We start from the raw sequence: 25,826 nt of genomic DNA on the forward strand, positions 1-25,826 counted from the left end.
TGCATTTATTTTGAGTTTAATACTTTTTTTCAAATATTTATTGGCTATTTTTATTTCCTCATTTGTGAATTGCCTGCTAGTATTCTACATACATTCATTTATTGGGATCTTGGTATATTTCTTACCAATTTTTAAGAGCTCTTTATAGATTATCGCCCTTTTCTGATCCCTGGTGCTAATATTTTACAGTTTGTTGCTTTTATTTTTTTATTCTTATGTTAAACAGATTTTAATTCTTATGTAGTCAAATATGTTAACCTTTCCCTTTTGTAATTTCTTGTACTAATTTGAGAACACTCTTTTTGCTAGTAATCGCGTGACCCCTGTACTTTCTTATTTTTTTCTGTTCCTAACCACCTTGATTTTTTTATGGTGTATGTGCATTAATACACACCATCTGGACTTTTTATGGTGTGTGTGTATTAATACAGTCAAGAATGTAAATAGATCTTTCTGCAAATATCTATTCAGATATAGAGGAAAAACTCTAAACCATCTGGATTTTTAATGGCGTGTGTGCATTAATACAGCCAAGGATGTAAATAGATTTTTCTGCAAATATCTATTCAGATATAGAGGAAAAACTCTAAACCATCTGGATTTTTAATGGCGTGTGTGCATTAATACAGCCAAGGATGTAAATAGATTTTTCTGCAAATATCTATTCAAATATAGAGGAAAAATTAATACCTAACACATACTCATTTCACAAAATGTTTAAATATTTTCATCTATTAACTTTTCCCAAAGAACTGTTTTTCTAGTTAAAAGAAATCCCTTTGAGGTTTTTATTGGGATTACATTAATCTTTTAGGTTTATTTAAGATGTTGATATCTTGTAAATCTAAGTACGAAAACTCATGTGTGGAGAATATTGTTTAAAGAAACTTTGGTTTCTTTGTTAATTATTGCTCAGGAAGCCAGTGAGTATGAACCCAGTGCCTGTTCTGATAGGTCAGGTGGTAGTACAAAGTATTAGTGAAGCTAAGGAGGTGGCTTCATGTGATTTAGGGCCTCATTTAGGTTAGTTTCAGTGCTGTGGTTTGTTCAGAATTGTGAAGAGTTTGAGATTTTATCCTACTTACAAGCTGACAAATTATCCTGCCACAGTTTCCTGAGTGCTGCCAGAAGATATAAGAAACCTGGTAAGAGACAGAAGACTTTATTACTCACAGCAAAAGCGCTAGCCAGAGTCAAAAATGTTTGCATTGGTTCCCTGTGCCCTCCAAGTAGGATTGCCAGATAAAATACAGGATGCACAGTTACAATTGTTTCAGATAAACAACAAATAACTTTTTAGTATAAGTACACCCCACATATTGCATAGGACAAACTTATTTTTATTTGTATTTGCTAAACCTGGTACCCCTATCCCTGAGTCCCATGGGAGTGTCAGAAAAGACCCATGATGGATGTTTACACATAGTGGGATACATTACAGAAGAGGCACACTGAGCTTAGGGATTCTACCTAAGAATAAAAATTCTACTTTTATAATAAGTGGAAGCAAGCCTGCTCTTTTCCAGGGTGAGACATTACCTCATCCCTTAAGGTTGCTTACTATCAGCACAATCCTGAGAAATGGCCTGGTCAGAGCCTTGCATTCTTGGCATATCCAGCAAGAACAGGTAGGGCTCTTTAGGGCCCCTGGTGAATTGCTTCTCCCTACATGGTAGCTCATTGATCTTCTGCTTTGGCTGCCTTAGTGCATATTTGACTCCCAGGAGTTTTGGGGAGTAGGTGTATTCATTTCTGATAAAACTGGAAAAGTTACTGGACTCCCAGACCATTAGTTTCATTGGATTAGTATTTCTGAAAAGTATAGTTCCTAAACCACCTGCACCAAGGCCTCCTTGGAACTTGTTAGTAATCAGGCCTTCCCAGACCTCAATCAGTAACTCTGGAGGTGGAGCCTAGCTCTCCATATTTTAATAAGCCCTCCCGGTGATTCTAATGCAAGCTGAAGTTTGAGAACTAGCACATTGGTTTATATAAAGACAGGGAAGGGGAGCTTACATTTGTTGTACAACTTCTATATTCCAGATTTTGCATCAGGTGCTTTACATATGTTATACATATTTTTCCTTCTGTCTTCTCTAGACGGATGTTCCTCTTCTAATTTGATATATTAATTTCTTCACTTCTAGCTTGATATATTTATTCCATCTTATTTTTCATATCTCAAATATTATTTTTTGAAAGGTTACGTACATTTTCTTTGTCACAACACCCTGTTCTTTTCCTCAGGGCATTTACTGTAATTTATGATTAGATATTCTTATTTGTGGCCTGTCTTTGCCTCTGTACTGTAAACTTCACACGGATAAGGTTATGTCAGTTTTGCCTAGCACAATACAAGGCACACAGTAGATATGTTCAGGAAATATAAATGAATGAATGTAAAGTGAAAATGCAATACCTATTCTGTCTTCCTATGAGAGCCCTGAGGATCCAGTGAGATAATGCATGTGGAAATGCTTAGAAAAATGGACTGTTAATATGAGGTTTTATTAAAGTAAAAAAAAAAAAAAAGGAGTAAAGATATATTTCCCAGACTTATATAATATTTTTTAAGAAAGGGGAGTTAATAAATGCTGACAGTTTTCTGTGGGGGTCACTCACAGAGCTTGAAGAATTTTACAGACATTTTACAGAATTTTACAGACATCTTATTGTCTTAATTCTCAATACTTTATTCAGAGTCCTTATTACAAAATCATTACAATTTTTTTTCCTAAAATATAGAATGGTGCATTATTTTGATTTTATTGAGAAATAATTTTTTACTTGCCCCATATTTATAACATTTTGGTGTACTAGAAATAGGCTTTGAAATGCTAAAGATAATAATCTATTAAGCATAATCTATACTAATAGTTTTGTCTATTTTTTAAATTTTTATTCATTTTTTAAAATTTTATTTATTTTTGGCTGTGTTGGGTCTTCGTTGCTGCTTTTCTTCGTTGCAGTGCGCGGGCTTCTCATTGCAGTGGCTTCTCTTGTTGTGGATCACGGGCTCTAGGTGCGCGGGCTTCAGTAGTTGCGGCACACGGGCTCAGTAGTTGTGGTGCAAGGGCTTAGTTACTCCGCAGCATGTGGGATCTTCCTGGACCAGGGCTCGAACCCGTGTCCCCTGCACTGGCAGGCAGATTCTTAACCACTGCACCATGAGGGAAGTCCCTTGGCTATTTTTTAGATTAATGTTTAAATTTTTAGTTCTTTTGAGAATGTTTACTGCTATCTTTAAACTGGATTTAAATGTCTAATTTTTATATATATGCTTCTTTTTTAGCTCTTTGTGTTTTTTTTTAACATATGCTCTATTTCTCATTATTATTCCTACCTATTTTCATCTCACCATGGTGAGACTTTATTTTTTTAAGAAAGGCAAAATAATTAAAAAGATAGTCCATTGTAAAAACAAACTTCTTTAAAAATATTAAGTTATATTTAATTGATTATCTGCTCAAAAGTTTCTGATTTCTTAATGATTTTTTGTTATGTTGTTGTTCGTTTGTTTGTTTCATTTTGGGTTTTGTTTAGGTTGTGGTTTTTGTGGCCAGATGATACCCTGAAGAATAAGAGGTGTAGGAACAAGTGTGGTTGTCTTGGTGGCTGCAGATTCTTCGGCGGCACAGTAACTGGCCTAGATTTCTTCAGACTTGAAGAGTTGACACCTTCCAGTAGCTCTGCATTTTCAAGCACAAGTGCAGAGTCTGATATGTATTATGGACAGTCTCTGCTACAGCCTGGAGAATGGATCATTACTAAAGAAGTTCCCAAAATTGTAGATGGTAATGTGTTGTCACTTGTGTTAATCTTTTATTATCTTCATCCCTATGCCATTCTGAGAGAAGTTCAGTGTTACTTTGTTCAACTTAGTTTTTTGAGCAGTCTTACACATAGGGTTTAGTATAATCTGTCTTTGTTTTGCAGGTGATTAACTCTAACCAGATAAGACTAGTGAGTTTTTCAGAGTTGCACAAGGCAAAAGTAGATCTACTATTCAGATCTTCTGCTGTTAACATGGGTGATTTTTTCCTAGCCCAACTTATTCTAAATATTTCCTTATATATCATTATTTCCCTAGAATCCAGATTCCAGAAATATACTTAGGAATAGCTATGCTTTGAGGTAATGATTGTTTTACCAGCTTACCTTTATAGGAAAAACTTATCCATAGAAATATTTATACTATTGGCCCTCATTTTATTCACTACTTTTGCAAAATATTCTTCTTACTAAAACTGTACATGTCAAGAAGAGAAATTTGGTCTTAGAGCCTGTAGGATAGCTTTGCAAATACATGAGTTTGATATGAACAGTGAATGGTGGCTTTAGGCATACTGGATTTATATTTATCTAGCATCTTTTCTCCAAAGACTTCAGAAATGCATTTTCCTTTGTGTTTCTTAGTTGTGTATTCCTACAATTAAGTGCAATACTTACTGCTTAAGTTGCCATGCTGTCAAGAAGTGAAATGTAGAAAAGTCTTGATATCTCACCAGTATTTAGCTATTTTTCCTTGATCCATTCAGAAACATTAACTTAGCTCTGCCTTTTGTCAGTAGACAAAGATAGAAAAGAAGTAGTTTTAACTTTAAGAATTTATTGGATTGATTTTCATGTGTAAGGAGCTCTTAGAGGAAAGAGCTAGACTACTACATATGCCAAATTCTTGTTTAAATGATATTTCACTGAATATTAATAAAGTTGTACATGTTATTTTAAGATTACTTGACTTCAGCAGTTTTACTAGAATAAGAGCAGATTATCTTATAAAATCAGCAAACACCAAAACTTCTTGACATTTAAAGGTCAAGGAACATACGAAATAAAATTTACTTAGCTGTCTTCTTATAATATTACTTTCTTACTTTTGAATAATGTTTGTTTTTAAAGGTGTTCACAGGCATTTCTTATTTCATCCACAAACTACCATGTGAGTTCTTTATTTTCCCTGTACATGGTGAAGTAACTGAAGTCATCACTGAGGCTGAGTTGCATGAAGTCAAAAAGTCATGTATATAGCTGAGCATAAACTAGAATTACAGTCATCGAAACCACTTTAGTTCTTTCCACCCTACTAGAGCTGGCACTATTTATAAAGACGTTGTTTGATTTTCTGATCTGCAGATCAAAATTTAACTATCGCAAACTCAAGGAAGAAAATCTACAGGGAATTTACATATGGTATAAAAGGGAGAAAATAGCAATTTCTCTAACAGTAAACAAAAGAAACCTCATTTTAGTTCTTATACCGTGTAATAGGGAGTGTCTGTGTCTCCTAGTGATTTTCTCAGGAATGAGCTGTAATTGGTAAATTGCCATAAGTTTCTTGTGCAGGGAAGATTGGAATTAGTCCCTGTGTATTCCAGGAGCCACATATAGATGTACAGTGTCAGGATAGAATCAAGGAGGGCATATCAATGGAACTAAAGAATTTCCTTGGAAGGTCAGTGAACACTAGTTTCCTATCACTTAGAAATGACTCAAACCCATTTTTCTTTTGACTTTTGTTGGATTTTTACATTTGTGGTGGTAGAAGCAAATAATATTACTTATACTGTAAGTTCTTAAGTCTTCTTACTACTTAAGTTCCGTGTAGAAGTGCCTTCTGCTTGGAGAGATGTTTTCTCCTACTAGTATGTTCTTCTTTCTTGAGTAGCACAAGGATGGCTGGAGAAGAGGGGAAGTAGGGCAGTAGTTATTTTTTGGATCTAAGCAGCTATAGAATTCTCCTTTTATCCCTCTCCACCCCCAATTTACATAACACATCACGGGGCTCTTATAAAAGGCTGAGAAAATGTTCCAGATTAAAGAAAACATGACAACTGAATGTAATAATATACAGACCTAGATTGGATCCTATACTGGAGAGGGCAGAAGTGCTTTAAAGGACATTATTGGGTCATTTGAGAAACTTGTAAAGCATGTGGTAGACTAGATAACAGTATGGTATAAACCCCAAATATACCAAGTTGATAATTATACTGTGTTTTTTTATTATTCTTAGGAAATAAACTTTTAAGTATTTAGGGTAAAAGCCTACTACATCTGCAAATTACTCTCAGATGGTTCCAAAAATATTATGTCTTTATAAAAATAGAGCAAATGGGGGCAAAGTGTTTAAGATAGGTAATTTCGAGTAAAATATCTTTGATGGCTTGGTTATCACTCTTGAAAGTTTTCTAAGTTGGAAAATTTTCATATAAATAGCTTAAAAAAAGAAAATTCACTGTGTATGGACTCTGGATTCATACTTATGTTGATATCTTTCTGTAGTGTTTAGCATATTCCTATGTGAAATTAGTTATTTGTGCTTTTTAAAAATGATTATATACTTAAAAACAGGGAATTGGATTAAGTTATTATATTTTTCATAGATTGCTTTTGAAATTATTATGTTTATGTAACTCACTTTTTTGTTTGTTTAGGTAATGTGAATGGCATGAAGAGGAAAGAATGGGAAAACAAATCAGTGGGAATAGAAGTAGAGAGAAAAACTCAGCACCTTAGTCTTCAAGTACCATTGCGATCTCATAGCTCATCCTCTTCTTCAGAAGAGAATAGTAGTTCTAGTGCTGCACAGCCTCTATTGGCTGGTGAAAAGGAAAGTCCCTCTTCTGTTGCCGATAATCATTTGGTTCAAAAAGAATTCTTGCATGGTACGAAAAGAGATGATGGCCAAGTGAGGTCAGTATTCAATTAGATTTAGAAACCTGATCGTAGGATTACAAGTGCTTAAAACTGTGGCAAGAAAAACTTCTCTCTCAACTCACCTGTTGTAGAGAATTTTTCCTCCTCCTGAACTTATTTTTAAATGTCCATTTGCTGTTGTTTTTCTGATTACAAAAGTAATACATATATATTCATTCCAGATGTTAGGAAAATACAGAAAAGTATAAGAAAAATGAATATTTCTTGTCATCCCACCACTGAGAGTGAACCATTGTTAACATTTGGATATTATCCTTCCAGTGTGTTGAATATTTTTTGGTCCTTCTTTTGGCCCCTAGTTGATTACTTTGTTCTTGAAATACACTTTCCTCTCGACTTGATAGCACATTTCAGATTTTCCTCCCATCTCCTTGGCTTTTCCTTCTCCGTCTCTATTTCCAAGTCCTCCATTTTTTTTCCCTCCCCTTCTTTCTCTTCCTCTTACAGCCTGCCATTTGTTAAATGTCATTATCCCTTAAGACTGTTATGTACCCTTTTCTCCACTGACTCTATACTGTTTCCCTAGGCGGTCTTAGTAACTGTTCGGCTTCAATTATGATCTGTAGCTAACATCTTATAAATGTTAAAAACTCCATCCAAAACCTTTGTCCCTATGAATCTAGCTGCCTTCTTGATGTTTCATGGAGGGCTCAAACTCAACATATTAAAAAATGATCTTGTGCCTATCATGTTCAACTTGTTGTGCCTCAGTAAACGGCACTAGCATATCAGTTGCTGAAGTCAGAAATATTGGGGTTATCTGTGACTTCTCCCTCTCTCATTTCCTCTCATTTAATCAAAGGCCCCTGGTATATTTTGTTATATAAACTTTTAAAGGATGTGGGAAAAAAAACTTATAAGTGCATTAGTGTTCATGGATTATGGACAGACGGTTATACTCTGGGTTATACTCTGGGTTTCTTTAAATTTTTATTGTGTTTTAAGTTGCCTCAATTTTTTTGGAACTCTGTGGGGTAGGAACATATATTGTACTGTTTTGCTACTTTGTATGGATATTTTATTGTAAAAGTTTACAACTTCCTGTATTTGTAAAATAAATGATTAATATATACAGAAAGGATTTTATAAGTACTTCTATTTATACATAAATTATATGGTGTGCAGTAAATGTTAATAGTTTTTGTTTCTGTTTTAGCATTCCTACAGAAATTTCAGGAAATAGCCCTGTGTCTCCTAATACTCAGGATAAGTCAGTAGGTCAGTCTCCCCTGAGATCTCCCTTGAAACGACAAGCCTCTGTATGTTCCACCCGACTTGGAAGTACCAAGAGCCTTACTGCTGCTTTTTATGGGGACAAGCAGCCTGTTACGGTTGGAGTCCAGTTTAGTAGTGATGTCTCCCGAAGTGATGAAAATGTACTAGACTCACCAAAGCAGAGAAGAAGTTTTGGTTCATTTCCATATACACCATCAGCAGACTCTAATTCATTTCATCAATATCGATCAATGGATTCCAGCATGTCAATGGCTGACAGTGAAGCTTACTTTTCTGCAGCTGAAGAATTTGAGCCCATTAGCAGTGACGAAGGCCCTGGAACTTATCCAGGTAGAAAAAAGAAGAAAAAGCAAGCCCAGCAGATTGACTACAGTAGGGGTTCCATATATCACAGTGTAGAAGGACCACTTACTGGCCATGGAGAAAGCATTCAGGATCCTCGGACTCTGCCATTCAAAACTCATCCTTCCCAGGCTTCCTTTGTTTCTGCATTAGGTGGAGAGGATGATGTTATAGAGCATCTGTATGTTGTAGAAAGTGAGAAAACAGTAGAGAGCGAACAGATTACTTCTCAGCAACCTGTGATGAATTGCTATCAGACTTACCTTACACAATTCCAAGTAATTAATTGGTCAGTGAAGCATCCAACCAACAAGAGAACCTCTAAGTCCTCATTGCATCGCCCCCTCGATCTGGATACACCAACCAGTGAAGAAAGCTCATCATCATTTGAACAGCTTTCTGTTCCAACTTTTAAGGTAGAAGCCAAATCATTAATTTCCACTGATAAATTTATGTAGGAAAATTGATTTTTAAGATATTGAAAAAATTACTCTCTCAGTCATTTCGCTACTTTTCTGAAAGATAAAATTCCTGAAGTCATGGCTTCATGTACGACAGTAGGCCTCAGGTTTATTGATGAGTATTATAAATTTAAGCATATAAAATTAAGGAATAGTTTCAGATTTGATCGTCAGAGTATTAACAATTAACGTATAGTCTGTGTCAACATTATATTCTAAGATTAGGATCATGTCTCTGTGAATTCATATTTTCTGTGTCTTAAAAGTAAAATTTTAAAATAGTTTTTAATTGTTGGTGTTCTATTATATTAATCCTTAACTGCTTCTATGCAAATCTAGTTCTGTACACTTGGTATTTGAGATATTATAATTTAGTATTAATTAATTATTGTCCATTTCTGTAATGTATTCTGTAAATAGCTTTTTTGTTTTTTTTAGGAAAGCTAAAAATAGGTCAAAATAAATTTAGTGATAATATCCAATATGAAGACATTTTTATAAAATTATAAATTTATAGGAGAACTTTTTATGATTTTAAAGACCAAAATTGAGCATATAAAATCTTATGGAACTGATTAACAATTCAAAAATCTCATGTGGTATATACTAACATGTATATATATACTTGTTTGAAGTGTCTAAATGTTAATATTCTCATATTATATTCAGATATTTATTATATACTACTGTGTGTCAGTCATTTGATGTTCAGTGGTGAGGGAAACAGACATGGGGCATATATTTTAGGGTGAGAGATGGGCAGTAAATAGATAAATGGATAAGTACAGTATATGATTATGAATTCAGAAGTGTTAGGAAGATAAAGGATGCTGGGATAGAGAATAATGGGGAGTGGGGCTGCCTAGCTTGTATTGACATGAAAGGTCAATCACAGGAGGTAATATTTAAACTGAAACTTAAAGGATGAGGAGGAATTGAGGAAGGGACGACTTAGGGGCACTATATACTATATTCAGGGCACAGGCATCGGCCTTGCTGAAGTTCTAAAGTGGGAAAGAAGTCTGTGCATGAGACATAGTGAGTTAGCAGAGAGCTTTGCACATGGTGAGGTTAGAGACCTGAACAAAGGCGAGGCCATTAAGAACCTGTAGACCAGGGTATCAGTAGTTAGAATTTTAATTTCATTGGGAAATTCATGAGTAAGGAAATGTGATGTGATCTCATGTACTTTGGCTACCAAGTGGAACAGAATTGTCATTATGCAAGGAGGAATTGGGGTGATCACCTAGGAGGCTGTCGCAGCAGCCTGTGCAAGAGATGATGGGCTTGGACCTAGTGATGGAAATGTGATAAGTGGAGTGAAATATCCTTAGACATAAATGCAGTTGAGTAATATGTATTGAAGGAAGAAGAAACAGAGAGTTACAAAATTTTGATTTTAAGGTTGTGCCCATTTCTTATCTTGCCTAAGATAAGTTACCCATGCCAACATTTTAAAATGTTCTCTTTATTCCATGTGAAAATATGTTGGTAAATGAATGTTCCAGTATAAAACTGAATTGCACTTACTCTGAAAAATAGAGGTTAGAATTGCTGTGAGAGGTTAGAATTATTGTAGTATTTTCAATAAATCTAGTTTGATTAGGCAGTCAAATCTCTGGAGAAAATAAGTCAAGGAATTCATATCTTTAAACAACTTCAAAAATAGAACATAAGAAATTATTTTTCTTCATTAAATCTAAATAACAGGCTAGCATTTAAAGGGGTTTAGTTTGGTTATTCAAGTGCATTATTTATTTGTTATCTTTTATGGATATAAAATACAATCTAGCTTTTCCTATAATTTAATGTTACTCTGGGATTCTTTCCCACTTAAAAGTTGATTGTGCTACAAGACTCTAAAATTAGTTTTTTCTAAGAAAAGCACAATTTAAAGAGGAACTATGGAGGAAAAACATTTGAAGCACTTGCTTTTAAGCTTTAGCTGTATAGTCTACTCTCGCTAAATCCTTACAGCCCTACTCTGTCATTTTTCTGAATAATTAGAAAATGAAATTGCCAGTTGAATATTTCCTGTGATTTTTTCAATTTGTTAAATATTTATATCATACATATCAAAATCACATTAACAAGGTAATTTGGATATTCACAAGTATCAGTTTATAGCATAAAATTACAGAATAATTAATATTAAAATTCTAGTCTATAAGTAATGTTTTATATTATTCTAGGTTATCAAACAAGGGCTCACAGCTAACTCTTTACTAGACAGAGGAATGCAGCTTTCAGGATCAACTTCAAAGTAAGTAAAAATTATATACTTTTGAAGTTTAAAGTCAGTCTTTCTTGATTATGAGATACAGAGAGTTCGTTCTGAGGAATAACCACTCTTTACTTGACTGTTGTCTTTATTTTTTGAATAAATTGACCCAAATAATTCAACTCTGTTGTCTTTCATGGCTTTGCCTACATGTATAAGTAGTCAGTAACATTTCTTTTAGACATACTATGCAAACCATAACTTGGCATATTAAAATTGGGAACTAACAAGAGTTCAGTATTATAATTTTCATATTTTGGTAGAGCCCTGCCAAGTAAATATATCAAAATTTTTTTTTATCATTTGATATATTAACCATCTTTGAACAATTTGCATTTTACTGCCTCATTTGTCTTGTCCTTGACGAGTATTTGGGACATATAATATCTAGTCCAATTTCATGAAATTTTTAGTTGAAATAAGTATAAGTTTAAGGGTCACTCATCTTAAGGAAGCTCCAACTTCTATTTTTTTCATATATATACTGGTCTTTTTAATATATACTTCGCTTGTTAAATTGTATAGTACACCATATACTCCTCTGGAAAAGAAAGCTGTTGATAACACAGATGATGAAACATTAACGGAAGAGTGGACTTTGGATCAACCAGTCTCTCAGACCAGAACAACAGCCATAGTTGAAGTAAAAGGAACCGTTGATATTGTTCTGACTCCCCTAGTGGCTGAAGCTTTAGACAGGTATTAATTTTGTCTAAAACTACAACTACTATTTTATAAAATAATAAGTGTATGTGATATAGTATTTTCATGAAAAAGAATGATGATGGCTATTTTGATTGAATAGAAATGAAAATATATTTTAAAAGGACTATGTTTCAGTTATCATTTGTTACTTTTTCAGCCTAAATAATTATATATTGCAATATTATAATAGTTATATTACATTGTATTTTCTACTTTTTGCTTTTGGGCTGATAAGCATAAAATTTATCAAATACCCAGGCACTAATTATTAAGTTTGATATTCTTACTACTGTCTGGTTAATGAAGGTATAAAGAGGAAATAATATATTGTCTGTCCTGCAAGGAGATATAGTCTATCTAGAGAGACAAAACTAAGATGAATAAAATCTAGAATGGAAGATAATGGGATAGATTAGATAAACTAGATCATAAGTGATATTAAAATGTTTCATATACTGTTTTTCTTCCCTCAGGTATATTGAAGCCATGGTTCATTGTGCTAGTACTAGACATCCAGCTGCAATTGTGGATGATCTACATGTCAAAGTCCTCAGGGAAGCTGTCCAAAATAGCAAGACTACCTTCTCAGAAAATGTAAGAACCTTTTGTTCAAATTGAGTATTCTTCACAGGTGCATAATATCCAACCTTGAAAAAAATTTGAATGTACTAAAATTTTATTAGTCATTTAAATTGGAATACGTGAACATTTCTAAATAAGCTTTATATGTCATTGGCTCCATAAGAGACAGCATAAGAGGAGTAAAATATTTATTAAAATGTAGCATTATTTTTTCTTTTATTTTGGAAGTAGTTTAATTCTAAGCCTTTCCTAAAGAGCTTTGGTCCTGAGTGAATGAGTATTGTTTAGGAGTGGTACATTCATTTACTAAGAAAGCAAATCTGCATATTATTTTGGCTTTCCTCTGTGATTAGATAACTTGTATTTTAATAGTTTTGAGGTTATTTTTGTTCACCTCGGTGAATCAAGTCACTCACTGTCTTCTGGTGTGCGATATTTTACTTAACACTGTGGTCCTAGTCACAAAGCCAGTTTCATATCCTGGTGATTAATCCTCATCTAGTGATTGTCCACTTGACTTTCAGATGTATCTGAGTCGCATTTGGACTATGGACCAGAGGCAAGGTGAAAGTAAAGCTGATTGTTTTTAGTGATCCAGTTATTCAAGATATATTGGCATTTCATGTGATAGGTAGTTTGGCTAGAGGAGTACAAATCAAAAAAGAAATTTGAAAATATTCCCAGCCAACAAGGAGCTAATTATCAGAAACCAAATATGTTCTCAAGTACATGTTTTTATGTAGGCAGATTTTGCTTTATTATGTATCACTTCTTTCAACACTGGGGCTGCCAGTCTATTTTCTAGCTTTTCTAAGGTTTGGACTTTAAGCCTGGGAATGCTAAACCAGATGGCAGCTGGTACCTAGATGGGTATAAAGGAGCACAGTGAATAACAAGTTGCTGTTGTAGATGATATGGAAATTACGAAAGGTCTGTGAAATAATAATTCCGCTTTCAATCTTTTTAGCTATCTTCCAAACAGGATGTTAGAGGAACAAAAACTGAACATTCTACCATAGGAATGACTAACCAAGGACAAGCACAGACAAATCTTACAATGAAGCAAGATAATGTAACAATTAAAGGTCTTCAGGCTAATGTTAGCATACCAAAGGTAAAAATTTAATATTTAAACAAGTTTTCCTGAAAGAGAATATTTTGGTCGTTTTTATCCTTTGTATTTACTAAACTGAATGGTGGTAGAATAGATTGTAATATCAAAAATATATATTTTATTTCCTTGATGATCTAATGTAACATTTAATGTAATGTAAATAGTTTACTTAAGCAGAATGTTGGGTAATATTTACTAAAATAATTCACATTGATCCAGTAAGAATTTAATTATTATTTTATGAGAGTTTGTAAGCTTCTCCTTCATTACTCTCATACACATAGATATGCCATTCCTAATGGTAGTTTTTCATTTTCCTATATATCTTATGTTTAAGTGATAACTTTTTACTTTTCAACTCTGAAATATGTGACATTTTGTGTGTTAGGTGAACTTATGTTTGTTACAAGCCTCAGTGGAAGAATCTCCGAGTACAGCTCCTAGTAGAAGTGTGACTCATGTTTCCTTAGTAGCACTGTGTTTTGACAGAATTGCTACACAAGTTCGTATGAACAGGTAAGAAAGAGTTTATTAATTTGAGCCATGACTATCTTGCTGGATGTAAAAGCAAGCTTTAACCATCCTTTTAATACATTTCGGAAAATTCTAATGTTAAAACTCAGAACTGATATTGGAATTTCAAATCTCACTTTAAGATTAGCAAAGTAGGTTTTAAAAAGTTTGTACTGTTTTTATTCATACTATCTTTTAGTAAACACTGAAGAATTTGTTATTAATATTGGTTTAATTAAAATAGTGGATTTAAAAAAAAATACTAGTTAAATGTTTCTACTGAACTATGTATTATTTAAATGTTAACCACCATACTCTTTCTTTTTTCATAAAGAGGTGTGGTTGAAGAGACTTCAAACAGTGCAGACCCTGGTAGAACATCAAATTTTGATAGGTATGTTCATGCCACTAAGATGCAGCCTCAGTCATCAGGATCTCTCAGATCAAACGCTGGAGCGGAAAAAGGCAAAGAGATTGCAGCCAAGTTAAACATTCATCGAGTTCATGGGCAACTGAGGGGTCTTGATACAACGGGTAGGAGTCTACAACATATTTTTCTTTGACATGTATAAATGTAAGAGGATTTTGCAAAAGGAAACATAATTTTTTTTCCTTTGAAGTTTGCTACAATTTGAGTATTTTATCAATATAAGAAAGAGAAAGGTATCTCTGTATATATTGAACACATAGTATTTAACTATTCATTACTCACATTCTGCGCAGGATGGAAGGTAAACTTTGGTGGGAAGGTGGGTGGTATGGCCCCAAATTAGAAACTGCTTCTATCTCGCATCTGTTTTCTTCATGGTATCTGTTTGCTCACTGTAGAACAGAGAGTATGATCTTTATAGTCTTCCTTTCTTTTTAAAATCGTCCTGTAGGCACAGCTTTGTTAAAAAGAATTAATAGTGGTATCAGAAGCAGGTAGTCAGATCTGTAAAATATAGCAGCAATAAGAATTATAGACATGGCTGTGCTTCTTAATAACTTTGAAAAATTTTTGATGAACTGAGGAAATTATCATAGTTGACTGCTACATGAAAGGTGGGAACCAAAGCTGGATTTGTAAAATGATCTCTAAAGAGCTAGAAGAAAACTTAGTTCAGACGTAAACAAGTTATCTCTGGGTGGTAAATTTACATGTGTTTTTTTTATCTTCTTTTTGCTTTTCTGTATTCATTAGCTGTAATCAGAGAAAGAAATGAAAAAACAGTAAGATAAACTAAAAATCTCTGCCAGGCACTCAGGATGTTGGCTCCCATATTGCATATTGAAAGGGATGGAATTATGGCAATATCTGTGATGAATTGTTATATAAAATATGTTAGCATAAAGCAATCTTTTAGTGAAAGCTATAGTTTTCCTGGAAAATAATGTTTTTCCTAAGGCTAGGTAATTAATTAAAATAATTTTTTATTTTGTAAAATGATGAGAAAGTATTTAAAAATAGTTTACTATGAAACTGAATTATTCAGGAACTTTTTAAGTTTAGATTTTTAGAGTACCCTATAATCTCTCAGAAATGAATTTATCCTGTCTCTGAGCACTTATCTGTTAATTATGGAATCTTCTTTTCTCCCTCTAACTTCAACATGATTCTGGCGCTTTTTAAGTAGTATGACATTAGGCAGTGCTATTTTAGAAATTGGTTGGTTCATTTGTTTATTTTTCTTTTTGACAGAATACTAAGATATCTTTTAAGACAACCACTGTGCCACATGCTTACGTTATTTGTTGTTTTTAAAAAATATACAAACCTCTGTCTTTAAAAATGGTCATTTTGTTTTCTTTTGATAATAGATATTGGTACCTGTGCCATCACTGCTATCCCCTTTGAGAAGTCCAAAGTTTTATTTACTCTTGAAGAGTTGGATGAGTTTGCTTTTGTGGATGAAACTGATCAGCAGGCTGTTCCAGATGTAACTCGAATAGGTCCCAGCCAAGAAAAATGGGGATGGATAATGTTTGAATGTGGACTTGAAAATTTAACCATAAAAGGTAAGCTTTTTATAAAAATTTCTGCTTAAGTGGGGAACAAATTGGCCACAGACTGCTGAAAAGTTTTGAACAATCATGACTTTCAATAACCTGAATCAGCATAGTCAAGCAGAAAGTGTGGCATCTGGGATTATTTACTAGGAGTGGGTGCCCCATCCCAATTGCGTAAGTGGAGCTTAATGAAATTATTGTGTGATTCAAAACTAGCAGAGCATCTAGACATGTAAAATGCCTGAGCAAAGCAGTGCATAGTTCAGAAAAAATTCTCAAATAAAATATAAAGCCTCTTAACTTTTGGAAGTTTGCATCTTTGGAAACTGGATCTTTGATTAGTAGAGCCTTGCCATATACGATGAAAATACTGTAAATCCTTTATTCAGCGATACTGACTTATATTTATTTTCTTTTACATTACTGACTAATACATTAAAATAGGAAGGCTGAATTGTGTATAAGACTTTTAGGCTTAGTTATGTATAATAGTAGTGTATATGCCTATAATTCCTTACCTGATATTGCAATATTATATCACTTTTATAGATAAGAGCAAAGTTTTGGTGAGAAAAAAAATCTTCATGCGATTTTTATTTTTTATTTTTATGGATATGATAGAGTACAGTGTTTTTAATAAATAAATTCTTTCATTTGGATAGGAGGAAGACAGTCTGGTGCTGTTTTATATAATACTTTTGGAACTATGGGTAAAGCTAATGTCACGGAAAGGGGTGGAGTGCTGACATCCAATAATTCTTCTGATTCTCCAACTGGCAGCGGCTATAATACTGATGTCTCTGATGATAATCTTCCTTGTGACCGAACAAGCCCTTCTTCAGACTTAAATGGAAATTCTGTTTCCGATGAACAAGTTGGTGAATTTCTAATAATAATAATGATTTGGGAAAATAAAATAGAAAACTACATACCCAATTCACATTTAATTTCTGGAGTATATTTCCTTGTCTTTCCATGTTGTGGATTTTGCTTAAATGGTAGCCAAGGCATCTTGGTGATTATATTCTACTAGAGCATAATTGCTAAAATGTAGGTACCATATTATAGATATATTTATATCTGTCATAGTACCTAGCATAATATTTTGCTTATGTTAAGTACTTAATTTTATTTGTTGAATTAATAGAATTTCAGAAAAGCAGGCTTTATTTTTATCTTATTTGAAGGATTTTAGCAGAATTCATTTTTTAAATAAACAGTTTTGTTATTGGTAGTATTTCATGTAAGTTTAAATATTTTTGTCAATATCTACCTATTTCATTTGGAAGCCTGAAGAACACCTTACATGCAACTCATTTATTATTTTTATTGTATAATTTCATGGTGATGAATATAGTAACAGCAATAATGAAAATATTCAAAATTCTAGACTACAGAATAGTTGTACTACTACCTGATTGGTGACCTTGGGCACATTTTTTTTTTTTTTTTTTTTTTTACTGTCTCCTATGTTTCTGAAATAGGAGTATTATAATGATATTGACCTAGAGTTGTGGAGATTGAAGGAGGCAGTACACATGAAAGACCAAGTAAGAACTTGGTAAATGTTGTTCTTAAACACACATAACACTTCTGATCATTTGGAAATTAGACCAATTGAAGAGGAAAGAAACCACCTTTTAACTAAGAAACGTGTCATGGGTATCTAGTATGCATTGGCAAATCACTCTTGAACCCAGGTTTCTGGGAATTTATTTTTGAAAAGTTTATTTTGATTTGATGCATAGTAAAGGGTTTTAATCACAGTTTTCTTGTGAGGTCTTTGGAAGTATTTGAGAGCTGGGTGGGGATTAGCACTTCGATTAAGGAAATTAAAATATATAGCAGCTGCTCACTGAACAAAGAGCTCGGAAGAACCTATCTGTTCTTTCCTTCTCCTTCACCTTCTAAAATACTTGACAGAAACTCAGGTATCTTCCTGAATCTCTCTGATCCTGTCCTCCTTGGTGGAAGTCCTCGAATTGTGTAACGTTGCTTTCTTTTGGTTCTCTGACTTTTCTTGGTCCATCTCCTTATGCAGTTCATTGTCCTTCATAAATGTGGGTGTCCCCCCATGTTCTGTTCTTGGCTACCCTTCTTGCTCTTTGTCCACTCCCTCACTTGTTTCATTTCCTAGTCCAGGTCCATAATTTGATGACACTGCTCTTTCCCATCAGTTATGCCTTCAGCATCAACCCTTTACTGAGCTTCAGAATTGTATCCAATGGCCTTTTAGATATCATCATTTAGATGTGCCGTAGGCACCAAAAATTCAGTCAGTCTAAAACCAAGGTTTTTGTTACTTTGCTTCACATGTTGTTATAAGTACTTGCTTATTATCTACAAGCCCCTCTCCCGTTTTTTTTTTTGTTTGGTTGTTTGTTTGTTTTTTGCGGTACGCGGGCCTCTCACTGTTGTGGCCTCACCCGTTGTGGAGCACAGGCTCCGGACGCGCAGGCTCAACGGCCATGGCTCACAGGCCCAGCCGCTCCACGGCATGTGGGATCTTCCTGGACCGGGTCATGAACCTGTGTCCCCTGCACCGGCAGGTGGACTCTCAACCACTGCGCCACAAGGGAAGCCCCCCCCCCCGTTTTTTAAAGTTCAAGTTCCTCTAGACTGTCTTCTGTATATTTGTATATGCTCAGTTGCCTGGCTCACAGCCCTTGTCTGAAATCCATGGGCCAGATGTATTTGAGAATTCAGATTTTTTTTCTTTAAAAGAAAGGTAATATGCCGTAGCCCTATATTGCCCCTCTCCCCTTCCCTCTCCCTACTGATAACCACTAGTTTGTTCTCTATATCTGTGAGTCTGCTTCTTTTTTTGCTATATTCACTAGTTTGCTGTATTTTTTAGATTCCATTATAAATGATTAAGACGTACAAACTATTATGTATAAGCTACAAGGATATATTATACAACACAGGGAATATAGCCAATATTTTATAGTAACTATAAATGGAGTATAACCTTTAAAAATTGTGAGTCACTATATTGTACTCCTGTAACATACAATATTGTACATCAACTATACTTCAATAAAAAATAAAATAAAGGTAATATGGTGTGTGTATAAGCTACGTAAACTCCTAGTGGAATCTGAGATAGCACTACGTCTTGAAATATTTGAATATTTCTACAGCAAGACATGAATGAAAACACCAAGTGGGATAAATAATCTCTTACAAGTTCATGTCAGATTTTGATGCCACAAAAACAGATTTAGATTTTCAGAATGTTGTGGATTTTGGAATTGCAGATATGGGAATGTGGACTTATATTTAGTGCCTGCTGACTTTAAAATTACTAGGGTCTATGGTTCACATTGTCTTGTAACATTTAGGATTTAAAGCTGTTTTGTGGATACTTTTCATTCCTCAGTCATCCCACAAGAAAATGCCAATCTTTTCTTTATTTTGACCAAGAATATCTAAAAATGAATTAGAAACCTATTAAACAGATATAACAGGCAATGGATTTTGTTTGTTTCTTTAATATTATGCTTCTTACCTCCCTGCATTCTGAAGAGTGGTGATTACATGTTTAAAAAGTATTATTCCTATTTCTCAATACAGATTCAGATTACTAGCATCCAAGATAACTAAGAATTTTTTATTGTATAGTGTTATCTATTTGAACATAGGCTATAATAGTATTTCTTATGGCACTTTATTTGGAAGTTTGAAATATTCTATTAAGATAGAATGGAAAATAGATTGCAGTAGGAAGCAGAAGACCTTAATGCTGTCACTCATTCTCCAACTTAATAGTTGTATGACCTCTGGCAAGTCATAAAACTTCTTTCTCTTATCTAGGAAAAGAAACAGTATCCCTAAACAAATGTGACTGAATGAAGTGATTGAGAGAAACACTTTAGTTCTAAGATCTCTGATTTATGGTTCGTTATAATGCAGTGTTTTTCAGACTGTGCTCCCTGGAGCTTCAAGGATCCATAGGTATTTCTCAGAATAAGGATTAGGCTGAGCAAGGTTTATGTTACCTGTTTTATATCACGGTGTTATTATCTGTAGAACTTGATTTGATAGGAAGGTTTTGTTCGTAAAACACTCTGTGCTAGTGGTTTTAAGGGACTATACATTAATGTTTTTGGTACTCTGTTTTATATAGGATGAAGGAGTTGAATCTGATGATTTGAAAAAAGATCTACCTTTAATGCCTCCACCTCCAGATTCCTGTAGCATGAAGCTGACCATCAAGGAAATTTGGTTTAGTTTTGCAGCTCCCACCAATGTGAGATCTCCTGCACATGCATTTTCTAGGTAAAAAGTTTTAAAAATATATTACTATCCCTTGATGTTTCTTTATTTTAAGTAACATACAATTCTGTTTCATGTATTTTTTGAATTGTTTTTCTGATATATCTAGTATTAGGGTTGCCAGTTTCTTTTCCATCTTTCCTACTTCATACTTTCTATAGACATTATTCCCAATTTGTTTGACCCTTCTTCTTTCCTAGGGTTTTAATTTTATTTTTACATGTCACCCTGCCGTAAGCTTTTTATATACTCTTTTCACCTCTAACAGACTCTTACATTTTTCTTTATTTTCTGTTATCTGTTCTTTGCATTTCCTACTTATATGTTCAGAATTTATCTAGTGGTCAAAAGGAAAGGTAATTTTGCCTAACTAAGATAGCCACTAAGTACAGTAGATATGGGAGATTGTTTGAAATACAAATCTTAACACTTGTTTTTATAATTTTTTTTTTTTTCATTTTAAAAGGCAGCTAAACCTTTTAAGCACTGCAACTCCAGCTGTTGGTGCATGGCTTGTTCCCATTGATCAACTCAAGTCATCCTTAAACAAATTAGAAACCGAGGGAACCTTGAGAATTTGTGCTGTTATGGGATGCATAATGACAGAAGCATTAGAGGTATGTCTTTCAACAATACAAGGTATCATACAAAGTTTATTATTGAAAATGATCCCTTATTATCATTGTTGGAAAACATCAGACCTGCAAGTTCTTAATTTCTAGATATCTTTTGTTTGTTGTATCTTTGCTGTGTCATTCTGAATCTGTTGTTTTGCTTTTCACAGAATAAAAGTGTACATTTTCCCTTAAGAAGTAAATACAACAGACTTACAAAAGTTGCCCGCTTTCTCCAAGAAAATCCTTCATGCTTACTGTGTAATATACTACATCACTACCTGCACCAGGCAAACTACTCCATCATTGATGACGCTACAATGGTGAGTTACCGGAATCATATGTTAGCTTTAAAAAAGCCTCTATTCTGTTGAGTAGCCGTTGACCCAGAAGGTTTGAGATGAGTATGGGAAGTCCAAAGGAGAAATGTGGTTAGAAATCCAGGCTATTGACAAGCTTGGGCTCAAATTAATGGCTTGGGAGTTGCCAGCATGAAAGCGTTAGAAGCTGCGGATAAGGATGAGCCTTCTAGGGATGATATGTTGAGTGAGAAACTGGTCAGGGATGGATCCCTGATAAATACCAAAATTAAAGGAGCATGGAGAGGGTGCATAGAGGTACCCAGAGTGCTGAGGAGGGAAAAGAAGAGGTAGAAGGACCAGGAAAGAAGGTTTTAGAAACCAAAGGTATAAAGAATTTCAAACAAGAGAGTAATCATTAGAGTCAAATTTCACAGAAATGTTTAATAAAATAAGGACTAATTAATGATTGAGGGGGGAATATGTAACTGTACGAATAAATACAGTATATCTCTGCACTAGAAAAGCACTATGGAAGCACATGATTAGAGGCTTAGAGCTTGAGGATCTCCCTCTCCTCTCCAAGTTTCTGGTCAATAGAGAATACACAGGAAGCTTTAGCCAAATTAGTCATCAATGTATCAGTATTATTAATGGTCAGTCAAGCTCCTGATAACCTCTAATGAAAGAATCTGGAGTAAATTATGGATTTCATAAAGGTACTTAGACCTGAGGCTGGTATAGTGCTTTCTACTCCCATCCCGTGAATTGAAGACTGGGAGATCCACAGTGCAAGTTTAACTTGCCCGTCTAGTCACAGGCAGGCACTTCCCACGGATGGATGCTGTGCCGGGATATGGTTTCCATGTAAGAGGAAGAAACACAAGATGACCCTCCTTACTTGAGTCTAGGAGTGAAAGGACAGGCTAAGGGGCCTGATGTTGCTCAGAAAGTAAGTGAGGTGATTCCTGCCACCTAGTAAATGGCTCTCTTCAGTCAAAGCTATTATTCCTAATACAAGGAATTGTAGGAAAGGGGAGAGGAGTTGCATATTTTCTCCTTAGGCTAAGGCTCCAATAGGCAAATTTTCTTTCATAAAATCATCACCATGTGGAATAAAATATATTCTAAATTATGTAATTCTTACTGATCATATATTTAGGTTTCAAAGCAGTTACAAATCCTTCTGTGTCTGTCATTTAACTATAGTAATTTATTAATTTTTTAATGTTAAAATAGAGGTGGTTACCTAATCTTTGAAAGAAATAATTTCCTCTTTGCTTGATGAATATTCTAGGTAGCACAAAATACATTTAATTCTTCAGTTGAGCACAGCAGGCGAAGTGCTTTGAATGCTTCTTAAGGAGATTCCCACTTTACACCCCATGTTTAGTCTCTTATTTACCTGGTACTGCTGGGTTGTTTATGATAGAAAGATGCAACATTGTGTTTAGCGATTGAGTTCTATAGTCAACTTGAAAAAGTGACTCTCCTGTGTCAATTTGGACAAATTACTCAACATATAAATTCCAGTTTCCTCATCTCTAAATGGGAGTTATGAGATTTAAATGAATAAATACATGCAGAACACTTAAATAGTAACTATTGTTGTTACAGTAAGATTACTCCTAACCATGTCATTGTTGTTACAGAGTGATGGCCTTCCTGCTTTGGTAACTTTAAAGAAAGGTTTAGTTGCACTGGCTAGGCAGTGGATGAAGTTTATTGTAGTGACACCAGCCTTTAAAGGAGTGAGTTTACATCGACCAGCTCAGCCCCTGAAACCTCAGTCAGCTGTGCACTATGATCATGAAGATGGGCTTGGGCTGGACAATGGAGGTGGTCTTCAAAGTGATACCAGTGCTGATGGAGCAGAATTTGAATTTGATGCAGGTAATTTTGTAAATATTTTTGCTAGATACTATGTGCTTGGTAACCTAATACTTGTGATAATTTTAATAATTTTTGTCCCAAATTTGAAATGTCATGGCTTAATTATACAACTATGATTTGTATTAGTCCAAATAAGTGGTAATAATATTGGAATCTTTATACAGACTTGACTTCTAGGTTTAATTTTGTGAAATACAGAAGATTTCTTCTCCTAATCTATCCAGTACAATTAACAGACATCTTTGTATAACTAGAATGTTTTGAATGAAACACATGAATTTCTTTTTGAAATTTATATTTTTATTTGTCATGCTCCCTATACCAGTCTTTTAAAGATTTGAATTTTACCTGGTGCCTGTTTGATTCTGAATTTGTATAATGTTTAGAGGTATGCATTTGGCCCACAATTCTGTCATTATACTGACTGTGCCAGAACATAGGCAGTAGATAATGCATTACAGAAATAGACATGCACACTTAAATGCTTTTTCAAAGGATAATTTTTATTATTATCATGATATATAGTACTCAATGAAAATTTATCTTGTGATATTTTAAAAAAAAATTAAAAGTACCATGGAAAAGGATAGTAGTCTTAAAATTAGAGCTTTCAGAACATTTACATATAATACTTTACCGAGCTTTTAAAAAATAAATCAGAAAAACTTTGTATTTAACAAATAAATATGTTATGTGTAATAGGTTGGATTTTATTATTTAAAAAAATTTCAAGTCTACCCCAAAATTGAAAGAATAGTGCAGTAAACATCCCTTCTAATTATCTGCAAAGGCCTAGGTTAATCTGTGAACGTTTCGTACGTTCTTCAGCATAGTTGAATTAGTTTTTGAACTCTGTGCCATTTGGGTGACATGTGAAAGACTGAGCGGAAGCTGTTTGCTCCTTTCTTGAGACTGAGTGAGAAGACTGGGGTTTGAAGAATAAAAGACAGAAGAGTGAATGTTATAGCAGAGTGCACAATTAGTTTTTCAAGAAATATGAAAAGTTGAGTTTAGTTATACCACCAGGAACATTGGAGTTGTTGTTTCAAGATTATATGATAATCTATAGCCCACTTATTGTTTTGAACTGTTTCAGCCACAGTCAGTGAACACACAATGCTGCTGGAGGGAACAGCCAACCGGCCTCCACCTGGTAGTTCTGGACCTGTAACTGGAGCTGAGATAATGAGGAAACTATCTAAGACTCATACCCATAGTGACTCTGCATTAAAAATAAAGGTACATTGTTGCTGCCTTTGATTAGAGTTACTTAGACTTACAGAGAAGACCTAAACTTTTTTTATCTCAAATGTAAGTATTAGGTATTTGCCCTAAATATTCAAGTAGTGTTTTTATGTTGAAATTAACATGATTAGTAACTTTTAGTTTACACATTTCTTTGAAAATTATATCAACAGTCAGTAATTAATATTGAACAAGGACTACTTTAACTACCAAGCCTTAGGGCTCTCTTTTCAACTTATTGAATATCGTATTCAATAAAAAACAATATTGAAATGTTGATCAGCTTACAGTTATTAGTTTTAATGAGAAGTTTTATAAGTAGTACATGATCAAAATACAGTTTGAGTTAAGCTAGTTTTATGACTTTAATTACATTTTTTTTGTTTTAAGAAATTTAACCAGTGCTTGATAAAATAAGACATATGGATAGCAGAGTGGTCGACTGCCACTCAGGAGTCAGACTGCCTTGGTTTCAATCCTGCCCCTGCCACTTAATTGCTTTGTGACTAAAGTTTTTAACTGCACTGTGTGTCAGTTTCCTCATATGTTAAAAATGGAGATTATAATAGTAACCTCCTTCAGAAGGTTGCTGTAAGAAATAATGGAGTTGATACATGAAAAATGCTTGGAACAATACCTGGCTCATAGTAAGCACTTAGTAAGTTATTTGCTGTTGTTGTGAGTTACTTATTTTTTGGTAGTTTCCTTTTCTGAGCACTGAAAACAGTAAATAGTTAATATTTTAACTTCCATTGACAGTCTGGGTATAATCTTAAATTAATAATTAATACCAAGAATCCATTAGGTAAATTGTATTTTTCACTATATTGAAATATAAAATTTCTACACAGGAAAAAAAAGTATTGTAAACAAAATGGAAAGACATATGACAAAGGGCTAATTTCCTAATGTGTAAAGATCTTTTCCTAATCACTAAAAAGGCACAACCAAATAGAAAATAAAGGCAGTTCACAGAGGAATTCATATACAAATATGAAAATGTATTCTCTTCTAATTAAAGAAATGTAAATGTAAAATAAAATGAGATTCCATTTCCACCTGTCAGGTTGAAAAATCTGAAAGTTTAATAGTATATGTTGGTGAAGATGTAAGAAAACAGACACTTTCTTACGGTACTGGGTGGGAGTGTAAACTGGCATAACCTCTTTGAAGAACAGTTTGTCCATTTTTAAATGTAAAATTTTAAATGTAATGCCTTTTAACAGTATGTCTATGTCCGGGAAGCGATTCTAAAGAAATGGATGCTCATAAATGCTCTAGAACATGAGCACTTATGAGCTCATGAGCACCTCAAATGACTGTTTGAGGACTAATAAATTAGTCCTCATATGGATGCCTACTATGAAGACTTCAAAAAGATAAAGTAGGTCTCTAAGTGGATGTGGAATGATCACCAAAGTGCGCTGGTTCAAGTAAAAATAAAGTATAGGACAATATGTATATGTGTGTTAAAAAAGGATAAATATGTATATGTGTTTATATAGTCAAATTATTTATATAAGGATAGATAAGAAATGGTTAAGAGGACGTCTT

General features: G+C 34.0%; 1 protein-coding gene across 1 annotated transcript in view; it reads left to right on the forward strand.

Moving 5' to 3' along the window:
* The window catches only part of BLTP1 (bridge-like lipid transfer protein family member 1), a gene marked incomplete at its 5' end in the record, with an annotated part of 189,548 nt that overhangs the window by 77,629 nt on the left and 86,093 nt on the right, over positions 1 to 25,826 (forward strand). The window contains 16 exons of the mRNA XM_082654038.1: positions 3,544 to 3,794; positions 6,438 to 6,696; positions 7,877 to 8,714; positions 10,952 to 11,022; positions 11,566 to 11,739; positions 12,219 to 12,339; positions 13,295 to 13,441; positions 13,830 to 13,957; positions 14,289 to 14,488; positions 15,755 to 15,952; positions 16,606 to 16,817; positions 20,073 to 20,224; positions 20,688 to 20,838; positions 21,006 to 21,158; positions 22,787 to 23,027; positions 24,124 to 24,266. Coding sequence (XP_082510164.1) covers positions 3,544 to 3,794; positions 6,438 to 6,696; positions 7,877 to 8,714; positions 10,952 to 11,022; positions 11,566 to 11,739; positions 12,219 to 12,339; positions 13,295 to 13,441; positions 13,830 to 13,957; positions 14,289 to 14,488; positions 15,755 to 15,952; positions 16,606 to 16,817; positions 20,073 to 20,224; positions 20,688 to 20,838; positions 21,006 to 21,158; positions 22,787 to 23,027; positions 24,124 to 24,266 — 3,439 coding nt within the window. The remainder of the gene's footprint in view (positions 1 to 3,543; positions 3,795 to 6,437; positions 6,697 to 7,876; positions 8,715 to 10,951; positions 11,023 to 11,565; positions 11,740 to 12,218; positions 12,340 to 13,294; positions 13,442 to 13,829; positions 13,958 to 14,288; positions 14,489 to 15,754; positions 15,953 to 16,605; positions 16,818 to 20,072; positions 20,225 to 20,687; positions 20,839 to 21,005; positions 21,159 to 22,786; positions 23,028 to 24,123; positions 24,267 to 25,826) is intronic.

Source organism: Grampus griseus, assembly GCF_964374135.1.
Source record: "Grampus griseus genome assembly, chromosome: 4".
NCBI classification, from domain to species: domain Eukaryota; kingdom Metazoa; phylum Chordata; class Mammalia; order Artiodactyla; family Delphinidae; genus Grampus; species Grampus griseus.